Below are 25,648 nucleotides of genomic sequence, written 5' to 3'. Positions count from 1 at the left end.
CCTTACTGTGGAACCAGTTGCCAGGTAATTTGAGATTATTTAAGGAGTTAAAAATCTTTTAAAAAGGAATTGAAAACTTACTTATTTGGATGAGCTTTTTTCTAGAGTGAAATGTTGTGAAATATTCCTTTTTGATTGAAATGTTGTTGTGAAATATTCCTTTTTGATTGAAATGTTTTTGTGAGATTTTATATTTGAAATTTTTGAAGAGGGAATGATGTAGTAGGGGACTCCAGAAAGTATTTCTTCACTGAGAGGGTGGTCGATCATTGGAATGAACTCCCACGGCAGGTGATTGAGGCCAACAGCGTGGCAGATTTCAAAAATAAATGGGATATTCATGTGGGATCTCTAATGAGGTAAGGGCAGGAGGTTGGTGAGCAAACTCATGGGGGAAGGGTCACTGGAGTGGGCAGACTTGATGGGCTTTGGCCCTTTTCTGCCGTCATTTTTCTATGTTTCTATATTAGGGTTACTTGTTGCAGTTTGTTTTGTTGTGAAGATTATGTGAAATATTCTGTGTTTGTTTTATTGTAATCCGCTTAGGTTGTAGGCAGAAAATAATTTTTTAAAATAAATAAAATACTGTTTGTTTCCTGTATGTACCTCGGTTTGGTCTGAATTGCAAGGGTTTGGTTGTTAGGCCAGAGTTAAAAGAAAGAAAAAAACAAAAAAAACCCAGAGGTTTAATGATAATTTGGCCATATGAGTTATGATGCTGCTATTTAGCGTATTCATGAAGGATATAATTTTGTATATTACTTCTGTGTGGAGCACATCAAGTGGTCACTTATGTAGCTGGGGATGCCCTATGAAGGGTTCTCTGGACTATTCTGGAATTGACTAGGTCAGGCAGCAGCAGCTCAGGTGACTTGAGTTTTTTGAGAAGTGTTCAGCTGTTCTTTCCTTTTCCTTGGAGGGACATCTGCTTTGACTGTTCGGTGACTGGTTACTAGGGGACTGCACAGCCCACTTATAGGTTAAGTTGAAGCTCAGTGGTTCTCAGTCTCTATCTGCTGGTAGGAGTGCATAATACCCATCTGTGCTGGTCTAGAGGGACTGAAAGAAAGCAAATTAGCAGGTAAGACCTAATTTCGCCTTATGAAGAGATTCACCCAAGGTAGTTTATAACTGTATCTAGTTCAACTTTTCAGAATTGTAGCGTTCTTTCGTAAATGATGACTATAATTAATTATGATTAGCCATTTATATATATATTTAAAAAAAATCTGCAATTTATTTGAAACAAACTTTTACACTATCTATGGGGGTACCTGAACTGAGCAAGGTATCAAGATGACATTTTGTTTGGGATAAAAAAAACTTAGGCCCCCTTATATCAAGCCTCATTATGTGTTTGTTTGTTTTTAATTACTGGCCGCTGAGGTAAAAGCTCCAATACTCATAGGAATTCTATGAGCATTGGAGCTTTTACCACAGTGGCTGGCAATAAAGAAAAAACAGCCCTAACGCAGCTTGATAAAATTGGACCTAAGATAGCATTTTGTTAAATAAAAAGCACTGTAATGCCTTCTTGAGGGCCAAGTCATTGCCATAGTTTAGTCACCTTTCCAAGATCTATAATGCCCAATTTTAGTTTAAGCAAAATATGCATATGTGAATATAAAAGTCTCTTTCCCAAGTAAAATTTAGGTAATCTGTCAGCAATGTTTTTTCACAAGCTGTACAGAATATCTTTGGTGGGGCCACTGGGTGGTAGTGTAATCAAGGGCCATATGAGCACAGTGTTTTATGAATGGTACATTGTTGATGTCAGTGTATTATCTCTTGCAGAAACTTCATAATCCTGGCTTGTATATTTTGTTTACTTTAGTTGACGGAAGCACTACTGCAGTAATTTTCATTTGTGATATAGTTAACTTTATTTGGTAAATTTATAAAGGTCCTTTATTTTAAATCAATTATCCAGAGCATGCCGATGGTTTGTGCCATAGACTAACAACAGTGTGTCCTACTGTGAAACCACAGACCCAGGGATTGGCAAAAGATGCCTGGGAAATCCCTCGAGAGTCTCTGCGACTAGAGCTTAAACTGGGACAAGGATGTTTTGGTGAAGTATGGAAAGGTAAGCATATGTGAGCTAAGTAAGGTGTTACATAATTTTGGTTCACACAGAAAAAAGCATACCAATTAATGCATGTGCCCTTTTAAAAGTTTCATTTGCTTCTAACATTTCATGACCTCATTCATACATGTTAATATATTTTCAATCTGATTTAGTATGCATACTAGTGCCTTCATACAGGACCAATACCGGGCACATGTTGGTGGCATTCTCACAGATAGAACCAGGCAATAAGTAGCCTAATGGTTCCAGAAAAAAAATATTGGAAGTTTATAAAAGATGTGCTTATTTGGAGGAGAAAAGAATGATTAGCAAGCAATTTGAAGCTTTAATATAGGCCTAATTTGTGTGTTTTGAAAATATAAGCTGTTTGAAATAAAAGATTTGACTGGTATTTGTTTTGTTAACTTTTCTAATGCATCCCCATAAAAGTTTGATTTTCAAATTGGGAAAACAGCAGAACTTTGAAACTTGTGAGCAATAGCATCAAATGTCAAGACTTCAACCTAGGCCACTGTCTACATGTGCATCCTTTACTAACATTCATAATTTGATTGCCTTATAAAGAGAGATATAAAAAATCATTTATATGTGGGACTGATTCTTATGTTAACTCACACCATATTCGGTGTTCTAACTGAAGACACTAAGGCAGGGGTAGGGAACTCCGGTATTCCAGTTGGGTTTTCAGGATTTCCCCAATGAATATGCATGAGATCTATTTGCATGCAGTGCTTTCAATGCATATTCATTGGGGAAATCCTGAAAACCCGACTGGAATATGAGGACCGGAGTTCCCTACCTCTGCACTAAGGGATTGTCTTCGGAAAATTAACGATCATTGTGGAAGCCTGTTTGCAGGAGGATAAGCACACAAAAATAGCTAAGAAGCTTACTTTGAGAGACTGTGAAAAATGTATTAAATGTATTTAGAAATCAGATTTGTGATTGTGGAAAGATGGGCTGAAGGAAGGTACTGATAGGTTTAATTTTAATGCTAGATTTTTATCAACCTACACCATTCTATACCATAGAAATCTGAGCAGTATTGCAACAATTACTGTAAAATAATATGAAACAGTCACCAAACGTACAATTTCTTATACAGTTATACAATACATATTATCCTAGGACAAGCAGGCAGCATATTCTCACATATGGGTGATGTCATCCATGGAGCCTGGTACGGACAGCATGAAAAGTGTACTGTCACTTTAAGTAACTTAGCTACTGCCCGCACCGTGCATGCGCGAGTGCCTTCCCGCCCAATGTCCGCTCGTGGTACCTCAGTTCTTTGTTTTCCACGGAGTGAAGAAGTCTATTTTTGACTGAATTCTGTTCAGCCAGAGTTGCCTTCCCACTTCTTGTTTCTTTTTTCCTAGTTTTTAGTCTAGTTTTACTTTTGTTTGTATAGTTTTTTAAAAAATTAATTAATAAATATTTTTCTTTTTCTTTTGTTCAACCTCGGGCTTCAGCCTCAAGGTTCTTTCCCTGGCGGGACTTAGTTCAACCATTGAGTTCAATCTTGCCAACGAGATTTTTCTCCTTGTTGAAACCTACAACGAGGTTTAATAAGTGCTGCAGGTGCCAGAGGCCTATTTCCATAACTGACCCACTTAATTAATGTCTTTAATGTTTGGGCCCTGATCAACAAATTGAATCGTATGTTAAGTGTTCCACCTTGCAAAAGCGTTTCATTAAAGGCCGTCATATTCAACGAGAGAAGCTGTTCGGCTCTGCTATAGATATTGGAAAAACTTTGAAGCTATTGCCTTTGAAAACTCCTACATTGACATCAGGAAATCTCCTAGCATTGGGGAAGCTAGTTTCTGAACCATCCTCTTCCCAGCAAGCGTCGCAAGTCTTGATGCAGACCATGCATCGACACCATCGATCTAAGGATCTGCAGATTGTCTCTCCTAGGTGTGCATCCTCGTCGAGGTCACTCTCTCTGAGGCAACCTGCTGCACCGATAGTGACGGCTAGTGAGCCCTCAGTACTGGTGATTGCTGCTCAGCAGGCATCACAGCATCAACGGCATTGAGTCTCTTGATGCAGGCCAAAAGACATCATCATTATTCTGCTGAACTGCAAGTTATTACTTCCATACTTCTACCAGGTCACCCATACCGAAACAACCTGTTGCACTGATGATACCAGCTGTTGTGCAATCACTATTGGTGCGGTCTTTTCGAGAGAAGCTCGATTAATTCTTTCATTTGCTCCAGTTTATCTCAGTCATAATTTCTGGACTGATGGTCTCTTCTGTAAAGTCTACAGTTTAGAATCAGTATGCGCATTACAACCTGTTCCTACTGGTTTTTCCAAGAACCAAAGGAAAACTGCAGAAATAATGTACTTGATGTAGGCTTTTCATTTTCACAAGCAAAAGTTGTTTAAAAGAAAACAGCACCTTGTTTCCAAAGAAACGAGGACCCAACATGGTCTGTGTTTCGATGAACAAATCTTCCTCAGGGGTCCTCATGAGAGATATATGGGTATCACATGTTTGTATGAATGTGATAAATGATGGGAAGGCCTACTTTTTAAAAGATATGTGGAACTAATTGAAAAAGTCATGATATGCAAAGTGACGGAGAGTCAATAACTCCCATTTGTGATGAAGAATCGTGATACACTGTATGATGGAGTATGTGCCAAGTATGGTTGGTTGTTGAAACCCCGGGATGTGACCTAAGGGGAATCATGTGAAACAGTGATGTTGATTAAAAAAAAGAGGCTGTGCACTGTGTTATTGGATATAGAAATGCTTGTGACAATATGTGCATAGGCAAGGTGCTCCAAAAAATACTGATGAGACATCAAACACATTGGGAAGAATAATCCGAATCACAGTTACTGGATGCTAGGGTCCACCTTGGGGGGTTAGCGTCCAAGAAAAGGATCTATCAGTACACCCAGGTCCTTTTCATGTTCACTCTTACCCAGAGTTGCACCTGACATTCTATACTCGTATTTCTTATTTTTTCTGCCTAAATGCATTACTTTGCATTTCTCCACATTAAACTTCATCTGCCATTTCTCGGCCCATTTCTCTAACTGACACAAGTTGCTCTGGAGTTCCTCGCTATCCTTCTGCGATATGATTGCCTGGCATAATTTTGTATCGTCTGCAAACTTGATGATCTCACTGGATGTTCCTTCTTCTAGGTCATTGATATAAATATTAAATAAGATCGGCACAAGTACTGAGCCCTGGGGTACACCGCTAGTCAATTTCTCCCAGTCGGAGAACTTCCCATTTATGCTCACTCTCTGTTTTCTGTTCTCCAGCCATTTGCCTATCCATCTTTGTATATCCCCCTCTATTCCATGGCTTTGTAGTTTTCTGAGAAGTCTTTCGTGTGGAACTTTGTCGAACGCTTTCTGGAAGTCTAAGTATATTATGTCCACCGATTCTCCACTATCAATTTGTTCGTTCACGGTCTCAAAAAATTGAAGTAAATTCATTAAACATGATTTTCCTTTCCTGAAGCCATGTTGACTGACTTTCAGGTCGTGTGTATCCAAGTGCCGGACTATGCTATCTTTAATCAGTGCTTCAACCATCTTTCCAGGGACAGATGTAAGGCTCACAGGTCTGTAGCTGCCCGGTTCTCTTCTCGATCCTTTTTTGAAAATTGGCATAACATTCGCTACCTTCCAGTCCGGTATCTGTCCAGTTCTAATAGTCAGGTTGGCAAGTTTTTGCAATAGCTCTCCGATTTCAATCTTCAATTCTTTTAAAACTCTCGGGTGAATTCCATCTGGTCCAGGGGATTTGTCACTTTTAAGTTTGTCGATCTGGTAGTACATCTGGTCCAAGTCCACTTCTACTGTGGTGAGGCTGTCTTCTATTACTACTTTAAACATTTCCACTGCTTCTGGTATTGTTGCGGTGTCCTCCTTCGTAAAGAGAACATATAACTCCTCCACAGCAGCAGAGGCACTTTCTTCATCTGAACTTTCGGCACATTGTGCTGCAGATGTGGAAGAAGGAATTGGAATTGGATTCTCCAAGTCATGAAGGAACGGGTTTAATTGCTGACGGGCAATCAGGATACACAATTTTTGATTTATTCCTCTTTGTGAATCCAATAATTTTTGTCATTCAAAAATAACAGTCTGAGTAATGATTTGTTGGATCACGCCACACCATGGGTACAGTGAAAGGCATCTTCTTTTGTTTCCCATTCAACCACTGTGTTAATCCGTAATAGCAGATAGTGCAGCACACATGAGGTGTCTATGCTTTATCTTATTCATTAACTTTACAGCCAAAATAATGCTTGCATTCACTTTGAAGTCTGCTGGACAGATTCTTTTGCTGATCTTTTGCAGTAAATTGTCCGCAGACATAACAGAAATTATCAAGATGTTTAATACAACCTCGTCTGTTCATAATAATTAGGGAAACAGTCCCCTGTTTCTATTAAGGTGCATTCAACCAGAAGTGCATCTTCATCGTGGACAGAGGGTAGGGCAGTCTGTCCAGTGGAGATTTGTAGAGGTGCAACTTGGTCCACTCTACACACATTTGCAAAGTTTTACAGGGTGGATGTTGTGGGAAGAGAGGATTCTGCCTTTGGTTCCTCAGTGTTACGAGCCGATGAAGTCAGCTCACCCTAGATTTTTGGGATTACTTTTGTATGTCTCACTTGTCCAGAGTTACACACCTATTGCAATGGAAGAAGAGATTATGTTCTTATCTTGAAAATATATTTTCCAGTAGATAGGTATGTCATTCTGGACCCTCACCCTGTCTTTCCTGTCTCAACTGTCTCATTCTGTTTGTTCTCCTCAAAATGTATATCTTGGATGTCAGTCAGCCCTTTGGGCTATGAAGAATTGCATATACCTTATATATTCGAATATAAGTTGATCCAAATATAAGTCGAGACCTCCTTTTCCCCCAAAAAAGGAGGAAAAATGGTTGACCCGAATATAAGTCGGGCGGCTTAATATTCAAGTGTCCTGCCCTGTCAGGATCTGCACCCAGCCCCCTCCCTGCCAAGCTCTGCACCCAACCCCCTTCCCTCCATCCCTCCCCTGTTAGGCACTGCACCCAGCACCCTTCCTTCCTTCCCTCCCCTGTCAGGCTCGCTCTGCACCCAGCACCCTTCCTTCCTTCCCTCCCCTGTCAGGCTCTGCACCAAGCACCCTTCCTTCCTTCCCTCCCCTGTCAGGCTCTGCACCAAGCACCCTTCCTTCTTCCCCTCCCCTGTCAGGCTCCTCACCCAGCACTCTTCCTTCCTTCCCTCCCCTGTCAGGCTCTGTACCCAGTATCCTTCTTTCCCCTGTCAGACCCTGCACTCTCCCTCCCAGGCTCTGCCCTCTGTCTCCCCCTCCCCACCCTATCTTCATACCTCTGCCGATCCCCGCTGCTGCTTGTGCTGCTCCCCACTGCTGTTCGTGCCTCTCAGATAAAGAAACTGGATCCTCACAGCCGGTTATCAGTGGGGCAGGAGTTTGGAAAGCTTGCTCCTGCCCGCTGCACCTCCACCAGGAATCAGCAGAGGACCCGCTGCACCTCCACTAGGGATCGACAGAGGTATGATAGGGCAGGGAGGATGAAGGGGGCAGAGCCTGGCGGTGGCAACCTTAAAAAATTCTGGGAGGGGGCATTGATTTAAATATAAACCGGGACCCCCATTTTTGGGCCAGTTTTTTTGGCCCCAAAATCCCAGTTTATTCGAATATATACGGTAGTCTATTTTCAGCATGTGCAAGGGTACTACCTGAGCTCTTTTGATACTTCTGTTGGGTTTGGTTATTCTCCACCTGCTCATTTGTTATTTGTTAGAGCAGAACTATTATGTGCCTGGGACATTTTCCTATTTTTCCTTACTTCACCTACTCTCGGAGAAGCTCTTGCATGCTTTGACAGTAACTGTAGATGGCAGTGGAGCTATCGGTGAAGTAAGAGGGGTTACAGAAAAAATTCAGAGTGGATTCCTTCTGCAGAGTGTGCGGCAATGGAGAAATTACCCACTTATCTAGAATGACACACCTATCTACTGGAAAAGATATCAAGGTAAGAACATAATCGCTTTTTCTGTACTAATGAAATATTTTATAGCTATTCCATTATTTTTGGATATCATTCAGTAATTTTACCTTCAGTTCCTCTGGACTTGGAACAGCCATATTGATGAGAATGCCATCGTTATATAATAGGTAGAGAGTAGAAGCACAAAAAGCAGAACACCATCTCCATAATCATGTAATTTATTACTTTATCAAGCTGTCAGCCTGTGTATGCAGTTTATAGCAGATCCAGACTAATTCTGAGCAGGATCTGAATGTCATTGTATATGTCAGCTGTGCACTTAAGGATTCATTTGGTGTGCAAACATCAATGTTTTTAAATTAAGGCTCCCAAGTGCTTCATTTTAGGCCATCCTCAGTAGCATGAAGGTCACTGTAAACAAGGCTGATGGCAGTTCCAGTAAAGCAGGAAACCAACGTACTTAATTAAAATTTTCATTTTTATTTCTTAGGAACATGGAATGGAACCACAAAAGTAGCAATCAAAACATTGAAACCTGGAACGATGATGCCAGAAGCTTTCTTGCAAGAAGCGCAGATCATGAAGAAACTTCGACATGATAAACTCGTTCCCCTCTATGCTGTTGTTTCAGAGGAGCCAATCTACATTGTCACGGAATACATGACAAAAGGTAACCAGCCAAAGAGAATAGAGTGCCAAGAGGTAAAGTGAAAGCAGTTTAGCTTTTTTGATTGGTGAAGTATTGATTAAAGCACATCTACAAGAAATTCACTTTGATTTATATAAAGTTCTTGTAGCGGGGCCTGTAACAGATGTGTAATATTTTCTCATTTTATGATGAGAACTTTACATATAAGGGGAATGGTTGAAGTGGTATAGGTTTGAGCACATCTGTAATAGCAAACCCCCCTAATCAGGAATAGGAAAAATGCATTTGAATTTTCTGAAGTGTGGTTATGTTCATTAAGTGAAATGTAAAAAAGCATATGAACTTACAATCTCAGCAGTTGAACAGTTGACTGATACTATGTTCTGGTCATATCTTTGCCTCTTCCTGTTTTAGAATTTTTAAAATGCTTCTTAAAATTCCTGAGTTCCCATAAATGTATAAAACTGCTTATTTTATTTCTGTAGAGCCCTTATTTCCTTGAGTTCAATTGTGTGTCTAATGTCTATCCTACTTTTCTCCAAAGATAAGATGCAAATTTATTTATATTTTCCATTTTTCTTTTATAAAAATCTGGACAGAATTCTGTAATAAAAAAAGTCATAATATTGGTATGCAAAAATAATAACCATCAAAAAAATGTAACTCCCTGTAAACCGTTTTGGAAAAAAATGGTATAGAAATTTTAAAAATAAATAAATAAAAGCCCCCAAAACATAGAAAATACAACAAAAGATTGAAAACAAAATATAATGTGATGTGATGTTAATCGGGTTTTCTATTCTATCTTTACGTATTCAGTTCAAGGTCAGATTACATTAGAAGTGGTTGGAAGAGTTACCCAGGAAGTTAAAATGCACAGACATTCAATAGGGTTGCTAGTACAGGTAGATCAGTTTAACTATTAATACAGTTTCAACTATATAGTTACAAGTACAAGTAGGTCATTGTTGGTTCTTTGTTTTGTCCCAGGAGTTGCATTTGTCAGTTTAGGAACGCGCTTTTACAGTTACTGTTTCAGTTACTTCAGGGTTGGTTTCCTGTCTTGGTATAGAAATGCTTTTAGAAGTTTTCTGAACCTAAGGTAGTGGTCACAAGATCATAATGTAAATGGTAGTTGGTTCCAGCATTTTGCTAATTGATATTGGATGGATAAGGTAATTTGCCTGGTAGACTTTATATTGTGGCATGCTTGCAATTTTAATTGGAAAAGATTTCTGGTGGAATATCTATTGGAGGTACCTTGGAAAAGGACAATCAACTCTATTAGGTAGTCAGGGGAATTCCCTCTTAGGATCTTAAAGGCACTGATACCCTATTTAAACTTGATCCTTTATCAGCAGCCAATGTAGTTTCATATAATAGGGCTGCAGGTATTACAGTTTCCATAGTCCATATATAAGTTTTACCGCTGCAGTTTAAGCTAGTTGTGGATGTGATAGTAATGTTTTAGAGCAAAGAACTAGCATTATATTACAGTAGTCTAGTTGAGATAAGATTAGAGATTGCACTAAAATTCGGAAAGCCTCTATTTCAAAGTATTTTCTGATGGATCTTAACTTTCTCATTATAAGGAAAGATTGTTTACGTGGCTTTTCATGGATAGGTGGTTATCTATTTCTACTTTTAAGATTTGGGATTGTAGTTCTAATGGAAAGTCTGTGTTGTCTGTTGTGATCCTTGGAGCGTAGTATGGGTCATTTGAGGGTCCTCTGTAACACTAGACCAGGGGTGCCCACACTTTTTGGGCTTGCGAGCTACTTTTAAAATGACCAAGTCAAAATGATCTACCAACAATAAAATTTTAAAAAAACACAACGCACACTGTACGCATAGAAAATGTTAATTATCATTCCTATTCCAGGGTTTTTCAAAGAGGTCAAAGCAGATGACTCTATGCACTATCACCTCAGTAACAACCATACAAAAATAGACAAAAATATACCCCCCTCCCTTTTTACTAAACCACGATAGCAGTTTTTAGAGCGCAGGGAGCTGCGCTGAATGCCCAGCGCTGCTCTCGACGCTCATAGGCTCCCTGCGCTAAAAAAACTCTATTGCGGTTTAGTAAAAGGGGACCTTAGTGTAAAATATAGACAGCAGATATAAATTGAGACACATTTCGATCACTAAATTTAAAATAAAATCATTTTTCCTACCTTGTCTGGTGATTTCATGAGTCTCTGGTTGCACTTTCTTCTTCTGACTGTGCATCCAGTCTTTCTTCCCTTCTTTCAGCCTGTATGCTTCCTCTCCTCCACACCTCATTCCCTCCCCCAACTTTTCCTTCCTCTCTCCCTGCCCTTTCTTTCTCTCTGCCTCCCTTTCCTTTTTTTCTGTTTCTCTTCTTTCCTTCTGTCTCCCTGCCTGCCCTTTTTCTTTCTTTCTCCCTGCCCTCCCCCAAGACACTGCCACTGCCATCGGGGACCCAAACTGCCATCGGGGACCAGGACCCAAACCGCCACCAATAACAGGCCCGAAAGCCGACGCCAATAACACGCCCAAAAGCCGACGCCGCCCCAACCTCTCCCTGCTTCGGCCGACCAGCATCGCGAGGAACTGTTGGGGGAAATGCTGCCGGGTCCTGCCTTCGCGGAAACAGAAAGTAGGCAGGACCCGGCAGCAAGAAGAGGAAATGCTTCACTAACATGTCTCCCGCCTTAGCCCGTAGCAAACGCTTGCTTCAGGGCTCTCAACATGTGCGTGCAGGCTTCCCTTCTCCCCCCCCTCCCCCTCCCCGGGCATAACTTCTGGTTTCGGAGGGAAGAGAAGAGAAGCCTGCACACACACGTTAGAGCCCGGAGCATAAGTTCGCTAGGGGCTGAAATCTCCAAGCCGGTTTTTTGGGGTTTTTTTTTTAATGTTCAGCAGCGGCAGATGACAGCTGGGCGGACCGCCCAGCTAAAAGGCCCTAGGGAGAACACTGGAGAGGAAGGCTGATCGGCCTGTAGATCAGGACGGCAACACGAGTGCGATCGACTCGAGTTGCCTTCCTGAGCTACTGGTCGATCGCGATCGACGCGTTGGGCACCCCTGCACTAGACGATATAATGGGTCAATTTGACAAATTGAACAGTAGCAAATCACCTGGACCAGATACATACATCCCAGAATGCTGATAGAATTGAAAATGAACTCGCAGAACTATTAGTAATTAGTAATTTTCTTTAAAATCCAACATAGTACCAGAAGACGAGGTGCCAGCGTGATGTCGATTTTTAAAAAGAGTTCCAGAGGTGATCCACGAAATTATAGACTGACGAGTCTGACATCGGTGCCAGGCAAAATTGTAGAGACTGTTATAAAAAAACAATAGCCAAGGAGGCGAAAAACTTTAAACCGTTCTTTCAATATATTAAGGGGAAACAACCCGCGAAGGAAGCAGTGGGACCATTGGATGACCATGGAATAAAGGGAGTGCTAAAGGAGGACAAAGCAATCGCCAACAAACTGAACACATTTTTTGCGTCTGTATTTACCGAAGAGGAAATACACAGCATGCTGGAACCTATCAGGCTATATGCTGGAAATGAAGACGGGAAATTGACAGGGTTGACGGTCAGTCTAGAAGAGGTACGCAGGCAGATCGATAGGCTTAAGAGCAATAAATCCCCGGGACGAGATGACATCCATCCGAGGGTCATCAAGGAACTGAAAGGGACTATAGCTGAACTGCTTCAACTAATGGCCAATCTGTCGATCAAATCGGGAAAGATTCTGGAAGACTGGAAGGTGGCGAATGTTATGCCAATCTTCAAAAAAGGATTGAGGGGAGATCCGAAAAACTACAGACCAGTGAGTCTGACCTTGGTACCGGAAAAGATGGTAGAGGCGCTGATAAAGGACCGCATCATTGATCACCTTGATGGACACGGTCTGATGAGGACCAGCCAGCACGGTTTCAGCAAAGGCAGATCTTGTTTGATGAACTTCCTGCACTTCTTCCAGGTCATAGTACAGTCCCTAATACTAGGCCTACTAGACTACTATAATATTCAATAATAAAACAACTACAAACAATCCAAAACACAGCTCTAAGATTCATCTACTCATTGAAAAAACATGACCACATTACAGAAGCATATCTCAAATCACATTGGCTTCCAATTCCAGCAAGAATACAATTTAAATTCTACTGTCTACTATTTAAGACTTTATATGGAGACAGCCCAAACTACCTAAACAACCGCCTCATCCACAACACCTCAACCAGACATAGGAAAATGCACCACCAATCATGGAGGTTAAACGGAAAAAACTATATCATGGCCTCCTAGCGACCCAAGCAGCCAAACTCACCAATCTTCTGACGACATCCCCAAACTACAAAACATTTAGAAAAAAAATAAAGACCATACTCTTCAACTAAACCCTGAAAAAAGAAATAACACCGCAAGTTTCAAATCCCACCTCTCACTAAAGCCCCCAACCCAAAACAACAATCTTTATTCATTTCTTACTCTCCTTGAAAATGACTAGATACCTTTTGTAATATCTTTTGTAATATATCCTTGATAATTATTTTGTAATCTGCCTTGAACCGCAAGGTAATGGCGGAATAGAAATCCCTAATGTAATGTAATGTAAACAGGTAGATAAACAAGGGCGGCCCAGTTGACGTATATCTGGATTTTCAGAAGGCGTTCGACAAGGTTCCACATGAATGACTACTTTGGAAAATTGCGAGCCATGGAATCAAGGGTGAAATGCTCACATGGATTAAAAACTAGCTGGAGCATAGGAAACAGAGAGTGGGGGTAAATGGAAAATACTCGGACTGGAAGAGCATCACCAGTGGGGTGCCGCAGGACTCCATGCTTGGACCTGTGCTCTTCAACATCTTTATAAACGATCTGGACATTGGTACGATGAGTGAGGTGATTAAATATGCGGACGATACGAAGTTATTCAGAGTAGTGAAGACACAGGGGGATTGCGAAGATCTGCAACGTGACATAATCAAGCTCAAGAAATGGGCATCGACATGGCAAATGAGGTTCAATGTGGATAAGTGTAAAGTGATGCATGCCGCTGTACCGAGCCATGATGCGCCCTCACCTGGAGTACTGCATCCAGCATTGGTCGCCATACATGAAGAAGGACACGGTACTACTTGAAAGGGTTCAGAGAAGAGCAACTAAAATGGTTAAGGGGCTGGAGGAGTTGCCATACAGTGAGAGATTGGAGAAACTGAGACTCTTCTCCCTTGAAAAGAGGAGACTGAGAGGGGACATTATCAAAACATTCAAAATACTGAAGGGAATAGACTTAGCAGATAAAAACTGATTGTTCACCCTCTCCAAGGTAGGGAGAACGAGAGGGCACTCTCTAAAGTTGAAAGGGGATAGATTCCGTACAAACGTAAGGACGTTCTTCTTCACCCAGAGAGTGGTAAAAAACTGGAACGCTCTTCCGGAGTCTGTTATAGGGGAAAACACCCTCCAGGGATTCAAGACAAAGTTGAACAAGTTCCTGCTAACTGGAACATATGCAGGTGAGGCTGGACTCATTTAGAGCACTGGTCTTTGATCTGGGAACCGCCGCATGAGCAGACTGCTGGGCACGATGGACCACTGGTCTGATCCAGCAGCAGAAATTCTTATGTTCTTAATGATAGAACATATATGTAAGCATGAATTTAGTCAAGAGAAATCTTGTCTCACCACTGCATTTCTTTGAAGGGGTGAATGAACATGAGGATAAAAGTGAACCGGTTGATATTGTGTATTTGGATTTTCAAAAGGCATTTGACGAAGTACCTCATTCTGAGGAAATTAGAAAGTCATGGGATAGGAGGTAATGTCCTATTATGGATTAAGAACTGGTTGAAAGACAGAAAACAGAGAGTAGGTTTAAATAGTCACTATTCTCAATGGAGAAGGGTAAATAGTGGGACCGGCAAAGACAGCTGGAGATTCATTACACCTGCAGTGCACAATTGAAGCTAAGTTTTTTTCTTTTTTTGCTTTAAATTTTGATTCAAGAGAGCATTGAATACATTTTGCTAGGCAGGAGGGGGTGTGGGGCCAATTAGATTAATTCCCTATCCAGTGCAGTTGCTTAGTTAACATACTTACAACGCACAGGGATCTGAGGCCCCTTCACCTTTAAAGTATTTCAAGCAATCTTATGTTTAAGACAAGTCTAATAGAAAGAAGCACTCACTGCTGTTTCTATTGAAAAAAAATTCAAAGAGTTTGATAAGAGAGATATTTCAGGAGTAAATAGTGGGATTCCCTAGAGGTATTTGCTGGGGCCACTGCTTTTTAACATATTTATCAATATTAATTTTTAACATATTTATCAATATTAATTTCTGACCTAGCATTATCTCCCCTTATTTCAGTGCCTACCCATTCTGCAGGAAATACCCTAGATATGGTTCTTTGTCCGACACTAATTACACATCTCTTTCAAAACTTCCACTTCTATACTCTACCATGGTCAGATCATACTCTAATTACATGGCACCAAGATTTTCCAGTACCAAACAGTCAAAAACAACAAACAAAAAAATATAATATCCGCAAGACCAATGATTTAACCCTATCTGCAATTCAAACTTCTTTCAACTTAAACCTTAAAGACTTTTCTTCTCTCTCTATCTCTGAACAGTTCTCCCTTTGGGAGACTTCCACCAAATCCTTATTAGACTCTCTGGCACCTCCAGTAGAAAAACACTCCTCTTTAAAACAAACTCATAAAAAACAACAACCCTGGTTCAACCAAAATCTGGCCTTACTCCGCAGACAACTTCGTTCTATCGAACACAAATGGCGCAAAACACGTCTTAATAACTTTCTTACTATGTATAAGGAAAAAGCTAATCATTATAAAAAAACCATTCAACTAACTAAAAAAGAATATTATTCAAAACTCATTACCTCCACTCGCAATTCTTCCATCCTCTTTACTATAGCCCAATCTCTCTCAAAATACTCTAAGAAAAAAAACCTATCTCCTTCTACCCAACCTCACGCAGACGAACTATCATCTTTCTTTGATACTAAAATTAAAAACATCAGATCAAACCTTGGACCACTACTTCCAGATTCCTCTTCTCAAATCTCTAACAACTCTTTACAACTTTCATTCAGCACTCTTTCAAATTTCAAAATGCCCTCATTGGTAAATCTTCACCTTATCTTTCAATCATTAAACACATCCAACAATCCCTTGGAAAGTAACCCCCTTCCATTCTCAAAAAATTTTTCTCTTTCTTCGGCCCATTCATCTCAGAAATGATATCCAAATCTCTCTCTGACTGTATCGTACCTAATGCCTGGAAAACAGCCCTTATTTTTCCCAAACTCAAACAAATCAACTTAGATCCCTCTCTACCTAGAAATTACCGCCCCATCGCTAATCTACCCATGATTTCCAAATTAACCGAAAAAATCATCCACTCCCAACTTACAGAGTTTATCGAAAAAACCCATGCTTTACATCCTTGCCAAACCGGATTCCGTTCATCCCATTCAACAGAATTATCACTATTAGGTCTTATCTCAACTATTCAATATTACCATGACCATCAAAAATCTGTCATTCTTATTTCCCTTGACCTAGCAGCAGCCTTTGATACCATCGATCACTCTCTTCTCATCAACAGACTCAAAGACTGCGGCATCACAGGCTCAGCTCTTACATGGTTTATATCCTTCTTTAACGAACGCTACAATATAGTTCGCGTAAACAACATTACTTCTGCAGCTACAACACAATCCTACGGTGTCCCTCAAGGTTCGATCCTATCCCCACTATTATTCAATATCTTTCTATCTCCTCTCCTTACATTAGCCCAATCCATTGGATTTACTATCTTCGCATACGCCGACGACATACAACTACTCCACCCAATCAACACATCAAACATTTCTGATATAAAAGACATAAATAACAAATTGGACATTATATATGATTGGCTGTTCACAAATAAACTCTCTCTTACCCTAGATAAATCCCGAAGCCTCCTACTTCCAATCAAAACCGCAGAATCCCTACTGGAAAATATTTCAATCAAATCTACTCCAATTCAAATGGACACTAAAATAAAACTATTAGGCGTCACCATCGACAGGGATCTCACCTTCCACAACCATATAAGTTCAGTTGTCAAAACCTGTTTTTTCAAATTACGTATCATCCGATCTTTAACCTCTGTCCTAGAGATCAACTCAATCACCATTCTGATACACTCATTAGTCATCTCCCATCTACACTACTGCAATTCACTTCTCAATGGTCTCCCTCAAAAAGAAATTCGACGCCTACAACTAATACAAAACACTGCAATAAAACTTATTTATAAAATTGGCAAATATGACCATGTCACTCCTCTTCTAAAAAAAGAACATTGGCTCCCCATCACTCACCGTATCACCTACAAAATCATCTTACTTTCCTTCAAAATAAAACAGTCTCATCTGCCCTCATTCCTTGATAAACTCCTCATTCCCCAATGTTCTCCACGCACATTAAGATCAACTGATCAAAAACTCCTTTTCATTCCCTCCATAAAAGATTTTTACTATACACGAAAAGTAAACTTCGCAGTAACTGCCCCAACCATAAGGAACTCCCTACCACAGCAACTCCGCGATGAACAACGATTAGATAAATTTAAGACAGGCCTAAAAACTTTCCTATTCCGCGATGCATTCGCTAACACTTAGACTCCTCATCTCCCATCTTCTTACCAGCAACAAACCACTTTGATAAAGCGACCCCACCCACTATGTCTTATCCTAACCCCACTATCCCCTTCTTCTTCTCAAATATGTAACTTTTCCCCTCCTCTCCCCTCTCCCTCACTCTCTAGTATGTCTTGTAATTGTTATTCATGTTCACACAATATTTTTAATATGCTAATTCTATTTTAGTCTTCCTATCTTTTAAATTTATTGTCAACCGGCCAGATATTAATTTGATAGTCGGTATATTAAAATCAATAAAACTTGAAACTTGATCTAGAAATGGGAATAACTAGTGAGATATTAAATTTGCTGATGACACAAATTTGTTCAAAGTTGTTAAATCGCAAGAGGATTTTGAAAAATTGCAAGATGAACTTGTGAGACTGGAAGACTGGGCATCAAAATGGCAGATGACATTTAAAGTGAGCAAGTGCAAAGTGATGCATGTGGGAAAGAGGAACCCGAACTATAGCTATGTGATGTTGGGTTCTCTGTTAGGAGTCACTGCCCAGGAATAGGATCTAGATATAATTGTTAAGGATATGTTGAAACCCTCGACTCAATGTGTGGCAGCGGCTAAGAAAGCAAATAGAATGTTAGGAACTAGTGTTTAAGCCCATTACATTAACGGGTGCTTGAGTAGATATCTGTCTGTCTGGCTTTTTTTTTCTTTGTCTCTCTCTCCTTGGACGCTGTCTGTCTCATTCTTTCTGTCTTTGTCTTTCTGTCTCTGTCTCCCTGGCCCCCTGTATTTCTCTGTTGCACCATGCCTGCTTGTCTCTCCATGGCCCCCTTCCTATGTCCATAGTGTCCCATCCTATGTCCTTAGTGCTCTCAGTTCCTCCTTCCTATGTCCTTAGTGCCCCCAGTGCCACTTTCCTATGTCCTTAGTGTCCCATCCTGTGTCCTTAGTGCCCTCAGTGCGTCCTTCCAATGTCCTTAGTGCCCTCAGTGCCTCCTATGTCCTTAGTGCCCCTTCTTATGTCCTTAGTGCCCCCTTCTATGTTCTTAGTGCCCCAGTGCTTCCTTCCTATGTCCTTAGTACCCCTTCCTACATCCTTACTGCCCCTAGTATCTCCTTCTCATGTCCTTAATGCTCCCAGTGCCTCCGTCCCGTGTCCTTAGTGCCCCCAGTGCCTCCTTCCTATGTCCTTAGTGCCTCCAGTGCCTCCTTCCCATGTCCTTAGTGCCCCCAGTGCCTTCTTCCCATGTCCTTAGTGCCCCAGTGCCTCCTATGTCCTTAGTGCCCTCAGTTCCCCTTTCTATGTCATTAGTGTCCCCAGTGCCTCCTTCCTATGTCCCTCTCACTGCCTTCTAGACTTTGTCCCACCCCACCCCCCGAAGCCAGCCTGCCTGTCTCCCTCCATCCCATCCCCCTGTGCAGTAGAACCCTTGAGCAGCATCTTTCCATTTCTACCCCCCCCCCCCCATCCCCCTGTAGAGTAGAACCTGGCATTTTTCTATCCCTCCCTCCCTCCCTCCCATCCCCCTATGCAGTAGAACCGTTGAGCAGCATGTTTCCATCTCCCCCCCCCCCGCCACTACCGCCGCCGTGCAGCAGACCCCACTGGCCTCCCATCCGACCCTCCCACTGCGAGATGACCTACAAACCTCCCGGCTCCAGCAGCGTCCGCAGCACTCTAAACACGTTGCTTCGCGGCTTTCTACTGCCCGTGATTTCCTCTGCTGTGTCTCTGTCTCGATGTCAACAGAGACGCGGCAGAGGAAATCAGGGCAGTAGAAGGCCACGAAGCAGCGTGTTTAGAGTAGTGCGGATGCTGCTGGAGCCAGGAGGTTTGTGGTCATCTCACAGTGGGAGGGTCGGATGGGAAGATAAACGGGGGGTTTGGGTGCGCCAAGGAGGGGTGCACCGGGGTGGATCGACGACACGAGCTGCCTTATAGTGAGTGAGGGGGTAGTCGAAGCGCACATGCGCACTTCTGCTGGCCACGGACCTACAAATCATGGATCACGCAAGTAGGAGTGCGCATGCGCGCTTAGCGTTTTATTATTATAGATTATCAGGAAAGGAATGGAAAACAAAATGAAAATGATATCAGCTACACATCCTGGAGGAGTCACCCTTTAATCAAGCACTATTGTTTAACTGAAAGGCAACTAAACAAAAGAGCAGTTTCTAACTGCTTAACTGAAAATACCTTTGCAAAAAATATGTTCTGTAGAGATACTTTTTTTTTTTCTAGCTATATTTTAAATTAATGTTAAAACACTAAACAAGACTTTCCTTAACTGCTATCTGTGCCCTAATCTGATTTTATCTTATGCTCTGAAATGTGATCTAAAATACTAATCTAGACTAAAACAAAACCCCTAACAGAGACTCTAAAGGCTACACTATTGCCTAAACTGACTTTGCTGTAAAAGCAGAGTACTGAACCAAAAAAGTAAGAGGATAATGAAATAACCAACTGAAGCCCAAGTTTTGCTTTTTCCCAAGTTTGAATGCTATCAGGTAAGATATTCCAGTGGAGTTTTTCTTCCCCTTAGCAGATCCTCACTCAGCACCAATTCAGGACATAAAATACTATATATACAAAAGTATAAACATAGAAAATGACTGCAAATTAAAGACCATATGGCCTATGGAGTTTATCCATCCATACCAACTACTAATCTCTAAAGTCACTTCCTCTTCCTTAGAGTTCTGCGACTTGGAGCTTAATTAGCCAGATTCCTCTTTGAGCTAGAGGTGAAAAAGATCTTAGAGCAAGCAAATTACCTCCTTAAACAAAAAAAATAACTCAACAGCTAATCAAGCAATATAAAAGTTAGAAATAAGTTGCTTAAAAAAAAAAAAAAATCAAACAGAACTCTTGATATAAGATGGCCAGAAAGATTACCTCAGTTTGTAATGTACTCCTCTTAAGATGCCAGAGGTTTCTGAGGCCTGTATGTTTGGTACAAAGCTCTGAAATCCTGACTGTCAGGAAGTCCTGCTGACTATTTACACTTCTTATAGAATTATTAAGTTGCCTAGTATTTGGTAGGAACATAAGTAAATGGCAGTGCTCTAGTCATTTGCATGCATAAATGACCTCTTATAGAATAGTGACTAGCAGAAATATTGGCATGCACTTTTACGATGGGTTTTCACATGGGTGGAGTAAAATTGCAGTACAATAGGTCCTCTCTATCTTCAGGTTTCACATCCACGAATTCAAACAACTGCGGACCTGACTGTAGCTCGCTCTCTTGCCACTTCCCAGTCCCTCACATCTGCAGACACTCAATTCCAAGTCTACCTGGTTTACCTTGCAGCCAGGACCCGACTGCTTCTCACTGCCTTCCCACCCCCTACATCTGCAGATGCTCAAATTCACCCTGCGTACCTTTGCAGCCAGTATCAGCCCTGCAGCAACAACGGCAAAGGCTGCCTTCTTTTTCTGAAGCAACTTCCTTGGATGGGCTGGGTCAGAGTTAAATGCCCTGTGTAGGCCACAGGCAGCCTTTGACTATGGCTGCTACTCTTGCTGTAGGACCAAGATTGGCTACAAAGGTAGGTCGGGTGGACTTTAGCATCCGTGGATTTTGGTATCTGCATGGGGGTCCTGGAACCAATCCCCACAGATACCGAGGGCCGACTGTATTCTAACAATTTGTATGCTGTGGCTAACTAGGTGCAGGTGTTAACAGCAGCTGTAGGGCTGGTTTAATTAATTGCGTCATGAATGTAAGTGCATTTTTCTACCATTGGCTAGTATTCTTGTATGGCTTGGAAAAATTATGTTAGAGGTCTCTTCCTATCTTGATTTTAGAAAATTGTTAAAGACTCAACTCTTTGATAGGCTGGTATCTTAATGCATTCAGCTTCATTTTTTCAATCAAGTTCCTTATATTCAACTTGATGTATTTTAGCTGTTCTATGTATTACTTCTTTCCCTGCCATGCCGATATTTTCTGCATTATATTGTATATGCTTTCTGTCTTTATCTGTTTTTAAGTCCATTATTCTAATTTGTATTTTATCTGTATCCCATGTATTAGCTCACCTTGTTGTGAACCGCCTAGAACTTTTTCGGTAAGGCGGTGTATAAGAATAAAATTATTATTATTATTAATTTTATAAAGAAAATTAGGCACTTAGGCCCTGTGTGCATCCCGATTTTAGGCAGCTGTAGGCGTCCTACAGCTGTCTAATCAGCCAATCGGGATGCACGTTTTTAAAAAAAAATGCTCCACAGGCAGGCTTTCTATATTGAAGGGAGGCCCGCAAGACACCTAAGCTCGCCTAAGGGCCTTAGGCGAACCTAGGCGGCTCTACACGTCTCCCTAGTAGAGGAAGAGACGCTTACAATGTAGGCCAACAAAATGCTGGTCTACATTGTAAGTAGACGCGGCCGCTATACTTATTGCGGCAAGAGATCTCTCTGCTGCTATAAGTATACCAACCGCCCCCCCCCCCTACGACACTACTGATCGCTGGCAGGAGGGTGCCCAATCCCTCCTGCCAGAAGATGTCCCCCCGACACTACCGACCGCCCCCCCCCCCGACACTACCGATCGCTGGCAGGAGGGTGCCCAATCCCTCCTGCCAGAAGATACCCCCCCTGACACTACCGACCGCCCCCCCCCCCCCGACACTACCGATCGCTGGCAGGAGGGTGCCCAATCCCTCCTGCCAGAAGATGCCCCACCCGACACTACCGACCGCCCCCCCTCAACACTACCGATCGCTGGCAGGAGGGTGCCCAATCCCTCCTGCCGGAAGACGCACCCCCACCCCCGCGCTAACAGACCTCAAACCTCCCCCCAACCAAACTAACCTTTCCTTGTTGGCCAGATGGGACTTGCCCGTCCAGCCGGCAGGCCCGTCTGGTCGAAATGAGGCGGGCCCGCCCCTTCCCGGCCCATCCTTCCGAAGCCTAAGGCCTGATTGGCCCAGGCTCTAGAAGCCTGGACCAATCAGGCCTTAGGCATAGCAGGTCCGCCCATCCCCACTTAATCTAAGGTCTGATTGGCCCAGGCTCTAAGGCGCGGAGGGGGTGCGTCTTCCGGCAGGAGGGATTGGGCACCCTCCTGCCAGCAATCGTTAGTGTCGGGTGGGGGGCGGTCGGTAGTGTTGGGGGGGGGGGGCAGTCAGTATACTTATAGCAGGAGGGATTGGGCACCCTAGGTTCGCCTAAGGCCCGCCTAAGGCCCTTAGGCGAGCTTAGGTGTCTTGAGGGCCTCGCCTTCAATATAGAAAGCCTGCCTGGGGAGCATTTTTTTTTAAAAAACGTGCATCCCGATTGGCTGATTAGACAGCTATAGGACGCCTACAGCTGCCTAAAATCGGGACGCACTATGTAGAATCAGGGCCTTACTTTTTTTAAATAGAAAGTTTGATAGCGGCACCTACTTACTTTCTTATGCCAAGTAACCTATTATGGAATAACCCTCAGTGTAATATTTGACCTGTATGCAATTGGGGATGCGACAGAAATGAGAAGACACTTTGGGCTGGATTCTATAAATGGTGCCATTGTCGGTGACCACCTAAAAAATGACTGCCGATTACGTGTCAATCACAAAATGGCGCTGTTTCTAGATTCGTGGCTTCATGAAAGTTAGGTGCCAGAAATGTAGACCAGAATTGCGGCTACAGAGGCAGTTAATGATGCCTAACACCACTTCCAATGTTAGCCATGCCTACAGTAGTGTTAGGCGGCATAAGCGTCTTTGTAGACAAGAGAACGGTGGTCGTTTTGGAAGTGCCTTTAGGTGCCTCCAGTTTTAAAATCAGGTTTTAATTGGTTTTAAATGACATGGTCAATTACCGTGCTATTTATCACCAATTAAAACAATTACGTTAGGTGGCAGTAGACGCCTACTGCCACCTAACTTAGAGCACCGTAACTAGAATCATGGTCTTTGTGCTGGGTAGTCTAAATACATTTTTTCTTTTTACTACATCCTGAAAGGCTTCCTTCCTCATTTCTTCTTATTCACTGTACAAATTATTCATCTTTTTCTACAGGTAGCTTACTAGATTTTCTTAAAGAAGGAGATGGGAAGTTTCTCAAACTGCCCCAATTAGTCGATATGGCTGCGCAGGTATTTAAATGTGCATGTTGGTTCTAATTTACCTATTTTCTATCAAAACAGCAGTCTTTTTCCACTTATGAAGTGTTCCTTAATTTATTTGTATCCCATGTTCTAATACACATGACATCTTATCCCTTCTTTTGTTTATGCTGGTATTCTTTACTTCTTGTGTCTGTGAAACACGCAGAATATATATTTTGTCTTGTCGTTTTAATAGGGGTGTATGTCGATTAACAATGCAAGATTAATTGCGATTAAAATTTTTAAACACATGATTAATCACATCAAACGCCCCCTGTACAGTGCAGTATAGAGATAGCAGATGTAAATTTTCAAAATTTACTTATTTCAACTAAACTAAAAATAAAATTATTTATCTTACTTTTGTTGTCTGGTGATTTTATCTTTCTAATCTTCTCATTACCTGACTCTGGTGCTATTTCCCTGTGTATGCAGCACAATTCTGTGCTGTCAACTCTGGTTCCAGGGTCTCTTGACTATTCAATGTTTTGTTTTTTTTCTTCTCTTTCACTTCCTGCTCTATATCAATCATTCACATTCAACTTTCATCCATTTTTCTTCCTCCATCTCAAATCTTTCATTATTTTCTCTTCCTCTCCCTTCCACGGGCACCGTCTCCTCTCTTCCCTTTCCCTCTCTTCCATGGGCACCGTCTCCTCCCTTCCCTTTCCCTCTCTTCCATGGGCACCATCTGCTCTCATCTCTTTTCTCTTACTTTCTCCTCTTCTCATGAACATCATCTCCTCCAGTCTCTTTGAGCTCCCTTTCCTCTCCTCTGCATGTGCACCATCTCCTCCCATCTCCCCTCTCCTCCATGGGCACCATCTCTTCTCTTCCCTCTATCCATGGTCCACTATTTCTTCCCTCCTGCTCCCAGTCATGCTCCCAACATAGTCCCAACTCAAGTTAAAATTTTGATTAATCGCCTATCATAATTTCTAGACAATGGTCAGTTTTTCAAGTTCCCCTCCATCCATTGTCATCATCTTCTTTCTTTGTTTTTCTATCCTCTATTTCCAGCATCTCTCTCAAAAATCCCCCACCCACATTTCTCATTCACCTCTCACATCTTGTCTGCATTCTCTCAATCTTCTACCTGGCCCTCTTGACCCTACAATTTTGCCTTTAGCGCTGAAGTGCGGGTGCCTTTCTCACCCGCCCAACCCCCCCCCCCCACCAGTCTCTTTATAGCATCCATCCCATATCTCTTCTCCATTCTAGGCCCCACCTCCCAGTCAGGCATCTGCCCCCCAAGCAGCATCATTCTTCCCCTCATCTTGCAAATTGGGTATATTTTTTTTTTAATCTTTATTCATTTTACATCTTACAACAAGTGTATCAATAGATAACAGTTAAATTGAATTGAATACAACACTTGAATCTCTATCATATTCAACATTAAAACATTAAAATTTTTAACCCATTCCCTCCCAATCCAACTATAACCTACGAGGGGCATAATAAAAAAAAAGTCTAAGTCCCCTTTTGGCCTAAGGCCTTAAATGTTGAAAATAGAAGCAGGGTTTGTTTTTTTTATAATGGCCTGCCTCTACGTTCAGCTGTTTAAACACCCAGACCACCACCATGTCTAAACATATACCCTATAATCAACCTAAAAAAAGCCTAAGCCTCAAACATCCAAAACAAGGGCTTTTAGGCGAAGGAGGAGCCAGTCCTTCGCCTAAAAGCTCAATTCTGTAACCGGTGTCTGTCAAAAACAACACCGGTTACAGAATCCACCCCCACCCCTACAACGATCGGGCCAGGAGAGAGCCCAAGCCCTCCTGGCCCCGCCGACAATGATCGGGTCAAGAGGGAGCCCAAGCCCTCTTGCCCCGCGGCACCCCCGAACTTTCCCGACTCAATCGGGGCAAGAGGGAGCCCAAGCCCCATTGGCACCCCGATTACATTCGCGGCAAGAGGGAGCCCAAGCCCTTTTGCCCCGTGATCCCCAATCCCCCCCCTGAGTCTGATGGGGCAAGGAGGGAGGCCAAGCCCTCCTGGCCCTGTGCTTTCCAACCCCCCTCCCCTCCCCACGATCCGGCCAGTAGGGAGCCCAAGCCCTCCTGGTTCGTGACCCCCACCCCCTACAAGATCAGTCAAGAGGAAGCCCAACCCCTCCT

The 25,648-nt window shown here is 42.2% G+C and overlaps 1 protein-coding gene across 3 annotated transcripts in view; it reads left to right on the top strand.

Annotated features, from left to right (window-relative positions):
* YES1 (YES proto-oncogene 1, Src family tyrosine kinase) overlaps positions 1–25,648 on the top strand; it is a 141,178-nt gene that overhangs the window by 88,113 nt on the left and 27,417 nt on the right. For all 3 annotated transcript variants that reach the window (XM_033933945.1, XM_033933944.1, XM_033933946.1), the window contains 3 exons: positions 1,931–2,086; positions 8,587–8,766; positions 23,437–23,513. In XM_033933945.1, the coding sequence (XP_033789836.1) occupies positions 1,931–2,086; positions 8,587–8,766; positions 23,437–23,513 (413 nt within the window). The remainder of the gene's footprint in view (positions 1–1,930; positions 2,087–8,586; positions 8,767–23,436; positions 23,514–25,648) is intronic.

The sequence above is a fragment of the Geotrypetes seraphini genome, chromosome 2, assembly GCF_902459505.1.
Source record: "Geotrypetes seraphini chromosome 2, aGeoSer1.1, whole genome shotgun sequence".
NCBI classification, from domain to species: Eukaryota; Metazoa; Chordata; class Amphibia; order Gymnophiona; family Dermophiidae; genus Geotrypetes; species Geotrypetes seraphini.
The sequence above is the reverse complement of the archived record's forward strand: the minus strand, read 5'-3'. Positions and strand labels throughout refer to the sequence as shown.